We start from the raw sequence: 7,045 nt of genomic DNA, 5'->3' as shown, positions 1-7,045 counted from the left end.
TAAGATGTAAGAAAATATATTTATTTTTTTTCATGACAATACTATGATAAAATTGTTAAATACATGCATGTTTTAAAAACAGACATAAGTAACATCTTTAGAGTTAACAGCCAAGCATACTAGTTTTATATTTACGGTGTCTTAGTAATAGGTTACTTATATTCTATGTTCTTTGTCACATTTTCCAAAAGATATGGAAACTAAATTCTGAAATTATATAGGATATAAACATTTTCCATTCTAACAGAAACATAATATCCAAACTTTCACAAGGCAAGAATACTTCAGTTGTCATCTCTGTAAGTGGAGTTGTTTTATTCCACACTGAACTCAGAATACTGTGAATAACACAGATACACTTCAATCAACACTTCACTTCCTGTATGTGCATATTTAAATGATTCCTAGTATGATTAAACATGGTTTTAGGTATAGTACATCATAACTGATCATTCCTGTTAACAAAAAAATGCTTGTAGTGGTAACATTTGAAGAAATGAAAAAGGGGTATGGTTTGGGATCTGTAGTTTCTCCTTATCTTCTTTCAGCTACATTTACACAACATACCTGACCAACAAGAGTTAGTAACAGTCACTAGGATTTATTAAAAAAACTAAAAATATGCAACGCAACACCACCTTAAAAAAAAAAAACACCCAGTATACAAACCTTATAAAAGACAAAAACTTGTATCTGCTCACAGTATGTGTATTTTGTAAACAGTAATTCACTATAATGCAATTTTGAAAGTAAAAAAATGGTAATTTCTTAGTGTAATAAGGATGGTGACTTATGAACAGCTGATGAAAGAAATGGTTAAGAAAAAATTTTACTAGGAATGGAAGTATTTTTAAATGACTTATTTTACCTTTGAACATATCTTTAAGGTAGTAATATCTCAAATTTAGAATGTGTGTCCAGAACAATCTTCAAGCAATTGAGTTGAAATGTATTTAAGAAAAAGTCATGCTCCTTTTAAAGAATGTAATAGAGTAAAATAAATCCCATGCTATCACATTATGGCAATAATGGATTGAGTAAGGTTTCATCTTCAACTATTCAACAATGCTATTCAGATTTTTCCTAAATACTATGTTGGAGGAAAAATTAAAGAGCAGAAGCAACTATCTTATGACATGTTAGAAAAAAATGGGGGAAAACATTAGAAAACAAATTTATGTATTATTTTCTATGATTAATTGCAAAATAACTAACTAATGTTAAACCTAATGGCTAACTTGTCCATGATTTAATGAAAATTGTATTACCACTTAGAAACCTTTTGATCTTTCATAATATACCACTGGAATGCTTAGGAAAATAAGTTCAGATGTTGAAAACTGTCCATTTAAAATGGAATAATTCTAAAGGAAAGTACATTTTAAATGGGTAAGAAAATTCAATAAATTTAAGTGAGCCATTAAATCAGGTATACAAGGTATTTTAAGCTTAAGTGCAGCATAAAGGCCTTTTTTTTTTTTTAAAGATCTGATTGGCTACTGCAAAGGCAATCTTAGAAGACATATGCAATAATAATCAATTTCCTTATCAATTAAGACTTTTTTTTCTCTTTCACATCTTTTAAAATACTCAGTTACAGCAACTAAAAGTAATGTCAGTTATTACTGCTTTGTATTTGGTTAGTGTTCAATCAGTTATGGTTTACTTCTGTAAATGCTAGTGGATTTATTTAGATTTATGGTTTCTAGGGTACTCCAGCTAGGCACTTACACATAAAAATATCCAGAGGGTTTCCCTCTTAAAACATTGCTTTTAATTTTTATAAAAGTGTAGCACAATTAGAATTTGACTTGCTTAAATTCTATTTATAACTTGCACACTTACAATTCAAAATATTAACATTCCTAGTATGAGAGAAACAAGCATTATTCATTGTTATAACAGAATCCTGCCATAATCCAGTCTCATAGTTATAAGCCTGTGGATATATTTTAGACCAAATGATAACCCCTGAAACTCTACTATGTTCAATAAAGCCTGACGTTAGTCAATTAACTGTTATTCTCAATCCTCTATATGGGCATTTAAAAATAGTTCATCTGTATAATAGTTAGCATGATCATGTAATAGTGAAAAATCTAACCATCCTAATGAAATAAGAGGCTTAAATGTTATTTGTAGTCCTGGAACATAATTCATGAAGATATGAGTAAGCCAAATTTAAACCAAGTGAATTTCAATGATATTTAAGGCTATGTCTAAAAGATGGAATGTCCTGTAAGTTTGGCCACCAGTACTTTTCTTCTGGATACAAAAGTTAAGGTGGGTATGACACTATGAAACTCTTTCAGCAGAAAACATCAGTTCAAAAGAAATACTCTAAAGAAATATTTTATCAAGAGGATGAGTTCTAATATTAATCAATTAGGTTCACACATACAGTATTGTTTGCCAGAACATATGCTGGTTTGGTACAAACAGGTCCCAAAACTGAGTATGCATCAAATAAAAACAAATCATAGTGAAAATTATGAAGACATCTAGTGACATGTATGCGTGAGTCTTTTCTATGTTTACATGTGAAGCCACTTCTACAGTAGATTTGAATCATACCACCAGTCAGGAAAATCCTGTTAATTTGCAACAGAATGAGAAAGGACTCAGTCAATACGAAATCAGTTACTGGACTTTCACTATGTGCCAGGTCTTGGTAGTGAATGGTCCTCCCACCCCATTTTACTTAAGATGCCCAATTTTACAATTTCAAAATTAGAAAAAAAGGCACTTAAAAAAAGGTATACAAATTTTAACATAGTTCAAAACAGAAAACAGCAAAAATTACCTTAATGCAGACAAACAAAACAGTTTTATGAGATTATGTATCTGAGTGGTAGAAAACTTTGAGATAACATTTTTTTAATATTGACACATTAAGGGGTACTGCAATTTTAAAATACCATAAAATTGATTTCAAATTCCCTTTGGGAGAAAATATTCTCTAATCCCTTCCACTAAAGTACATTTAATTATCCAGAAGTAGAAAGAAGTGTAACATTCTTAAAATATGGACAGTATAAAGACAATTAAGAAATCACTGGACTGATTTTCAATAAGAGTTTGCATGAAGTTTTGAGAATGTGACTTTTTACGTTTCTGAGTGCACTAGCACTAGATGTTCTAAATGCAATCCTTCAGCTCCATGAGCCGTGAAAGTAATGCTGGTATGGAAAACGAGGCTTACACTTCCTCTCTCAAGCTTTTCAGTGAATGGCTGCTTCTGTTTCCAGCTCCAAGGACAAAGTACCTCTATCACATGGCAAAGAAACACACACCCAACTCTCCAGATACTCAGGGCCAGAGTCTCAACTCCAGGGCTCCACAGGTTAACTGGACTGATGACAGGGACTGCATACTTGTGCTAACTAATCCATGCAGTACATAATTCACAAGGTCTAGCAAATGTCAAAGCCTAGTTATGTAGTTAAGAATGTTTTGTATTTCACAAAAGAAACTCACAAATGTTATAATGACCCTAGGAATTTCCATTGCTCATAAGGGAAGCTTGACTTGAAATTGGCTTACAAAAGAGGTGACAATATAATTCTATTTAATTGACATAACAGAATATAATTCTTGTCTAGACATTTAGAATTTTTTAACCAATGATTAGGCTTTTGTCAGGAAAGAGGTATTTCCCATTTTTTTCCCAGTTAGGAAGGGCTAGAGGGAACACATGCCGTCTCTCCCTCTAACTAATATTAACCCTCCCAGGAGAAGCAGCTATGCTGACTGGACAGACCATGACCACTGTCAGACCATCTTGCACACATGGGCACAGCCCCTGCATTGACAAAACAGTGGACACTTACGGAATTCCCACACAACAGGGTATGTAACGAAGGGTGTTCTCTCCCTTTTCCTTCCCGCTCCTTGTCCTGTTTTAAAGTTCCCTCTATATCCACAGGTGGAGGGGGGATGGTGGGGTAACAACCCTGCAAAGGGTCTGGCTGTCTTCAATTCAATGAGGAAAAACAAGGAAACTGCTCTGGTCTCAGAGCAAGTTACAACGAGCTTGCCCAGACTAATAGAGGGTTACTCTGCTTCTCACTAACCCAGCGAACCTTGGGTACCTCAGAGGGTAGGGGAGGTGAGCAGAGCTAGGAACCTGCTTCACACATTGAAATCCTGGAGTCAGGAGCCCCAGGGATATTTATCACTACCCAAACACATCATTACATAGGCTAGAAAGGGCACAGTGGAGATGATGACAGGGATCAGACAGTTTCTTCTGATCTCTTCCTGTGTTCTCAGGTTTAGTAGTTTAAACTAGTATGCTATTACTTTAGCCAGTGCTTGCCATGACCTAAAGAGATGAAATACAGGATCAGTAAGTTTCAGGGGGAACATGGTAATGACAAATTGTGACAGGAACAGGAGACAGCCCCAGGTCAGTGTTTGGGGTTGGAAAGGGGCTGAGGGAAGGAGCCAAAGAGGATACAGAGGAAGACAAGAGAAAACTCTGTTTAGGGATTGGTCTGGTATGATATATTTTTCATTACTGAACATTTCTATGAGCTATTATATAGTTTAATATACTATTTATGTGCATTGTTAATTATATTTAATTCAATATATCTGTATCATATCATGAAGTTCAGAGTTACTTGAATCCTAGCAGTTAAAAATCAGGATTCATACACTGAGTACCTAATAGATTTTGTCCCTTGTCATGTTTTTTTTCCCCCATAACATGGTCTTTAAAAAGATACATTATGAGCTCAAAAATAATCAAACAAGTCTATCTTATCAGATGTTTCAAAATTTCAAGTACTTTTGTTTTAACTATCAAGACAAAATATATAGACAACCTGAGGGCAGGAAAAATACACAACACATTTTTTAGGTTTTCATTCTGCTTTTCCAAGGACCACATTCACTTCAGACATCCAGGAAGAGAAGCTGGGGCGGGTGCAGGGCGCTGTGCTGAGGATGTGTGGCTCTGCACAGATCATCTCCAACCACATACAAGTATGTCCAATGATTTGACTCGACTCGGTTTTAAGAACTCTAATATGAAATAGCCCTTAAGTAACTGTTACTGAAAAAGCATTCTCATTTTAGTTTTATGCTTAGAATTTGAGTACTGTATCTGAGTCTGGACAAAAGATCACTTAAGAGGGAGAAAGTACTATGACTCATGAGCAGGAGGAAAACCTGCCAGGAGGCATCAAGGATCATCACCAGTTGGTGACTGGGTTTGATGGCACAGTCTTCTCAGGCAGAACTAAAGGCAACAAGGCTACATAACCAGCTAATGCTGCTCGATGTTGCTTAGTAGTCATCTCACATAGTAAATCACTGGATTTATATCCTTATGAACACCATTGAATTTGCTCACATAAAGCTGACACTGTATCACAAAATAAAATGGATTAAAAGAACCTTCAATCTGTAGTTCTAGAAATTTAAATTTCAAATATTAGGGCAACCAACTGCAATGAGGGAAGCTAGCATAAAAGCTAAAAAATAATGAAAAGGTTTGAAAAACCTAGCAATGCGAGCAAGTGTGATTCTGATTTGGGCTGGTCAGTGTCATGCTCACTGTCCAAGTTTGCACCCCTGAGACAAATGTTTGATAACCATTATACAGTAGGCACAGAAATCTGCATACTTTATCAAACAGAACACTAAACAACTGCTGCTACTTTAACAATTATATTAACTCTTGTAAACTGCTGAGGATTGAGAAGAATCATCTTCAAAGTTTGCAAATCTGTGCTTGGTTTTCCCCTAGACTGGAGTAAAGGCAGGCAAATAAACATTGTATGACTTGACATTTTTTTTTCCTTGCCTGCAAATCTGCTTGTAATCCTCTAATGTATACACATGAGAAAACCATTAACAACAGAAAACAGTTATGGAATTTGTTTGCACACATGTAGACAGAATTAGCCTTAAAATGCTTCTTGAAGGAGAATTCTTTGGCTTGATCACGAACAGCTCCAAATCTTGAGTTTTGAGTGCTGAGGATTCTGAGTCACTGTACTTTGGCTTTTCGACTACATTAAAAGCACATTAACACTTGCAGCGTAACTCACATGTTGTGAAGTTTCCTGGCCACCAGTACTTCACAGGTCTCTCCAGGAATGCCCCAGGCTGTGCAGCAATACCAGCAATGAGAGCTTACTGAGATGGCACACTGAAGTGACAAGAGTGACACTGCTAATCGTTCGGTTTGTTCTGAAAAAAGTTTGTAAAGGACCACCCTCCTCCGCTAGACTTAGGAGAGTCTTCATCTTTGGGAGGAATCAAAAACTGCCGGGAATTGATGGAGCAAGGACTTCCAAACGACACAGTTTCACTGTTGCTGTCTGTGGATCTAGGGGAGTCTGGAGAGACCAAATTCCAAGTATTTACATTGGCCTGAGGTCTGTAACCTGCAGTTTTATCTGTGTCATCTTCTGTAGCTGTCTCTTCTAAAGTAGAGTTAATGGGGAGGTGCATTTGTGGCTTATAGCCTGCCCCCACAACAGGGTCAATGTCTTGTTCTTCCTCTGGTTTGGCCTGAGGCTGATACATGGACTGAACATCAATGTAAATGACTTGTGAAGTCCCTCCTGCTTCATCCACTACGGGGTTTGGTATTTCTTCCTCAATGATCGGTGGGCAATAGGAAACAACCACATGGTTCTCAGGTTCTGCATCAGTGCTATCTTCAGGGCGCTCGGCTACTGGGGAGATTATCTCTGTATCTTCTATTTTAGGAACTGTTCGAGTTTCCAGAACCTCAACATTATTTGGGGTACAAGGATTCATTTCCAATGTTTTAAGAGCATTGCTTCCCTAGAAAAAAATTTAGAAATAATGGTCAATATAGCACTAAATGCTACTGCAATGTTCCTCCTACCAAAAGGTCATAGTTTACTTATTTTTTTCACATCTGCTTATAAACATTTATCTTTGTTATTCTGTAATGAACACCAGAGCAAAGTCACTTTTTTCTCTCCACATCAATATTTTCCTTGCTATTAATAGTAGTGGAAAAAAGAACACGGTATAAACAATTTAAGATTAATAACTTTTG

The 7,045-nt window shown here is 35.9% G+C and overlaps 1 protein-coding gene across 3 annotated transcripts in view; it reads right to left on the bottom strand.

Annotated features, from left to right (window-relative positions):
* Positions 1-7,045, bottom strand: part of Lifr (LIF receptor subunit alpha) — a 105,993-nt gene continuing 98,948 nt past the window's right edge. For all 3 annotated transcript variants that reach the window (XM_074077573.1, XM_074077575.1, XM_074077574.1), the window contains exon 20: positions 1-6,804. In XM_074077573.1, the coding sequence (XP_073933674.1) occupies positions 6,184-6,804 (621 nt within the window). In that variant the 3' untranslated portion in view covers positions 1-6,183. The remainder of the gene's footprint in view (positions 6,805-7,045) is intronic.

Source organism: Castor canadensis, chromosome 6 (assembly GCF_047511655.1).
Source record: "Castor canadensis chromosome 6, mCasCan1.hap1v2, whole genome shotgun sequence".
Classification (NCBI taxonomy): Eukaryota; Metazoa; Chordata; class Mammalia; order Rodentia; family Castoridae; genus Castor; species Castor canadensis.
This window is presented reverse-complemented; position numbering and strand designations above follow the sequence as displayed.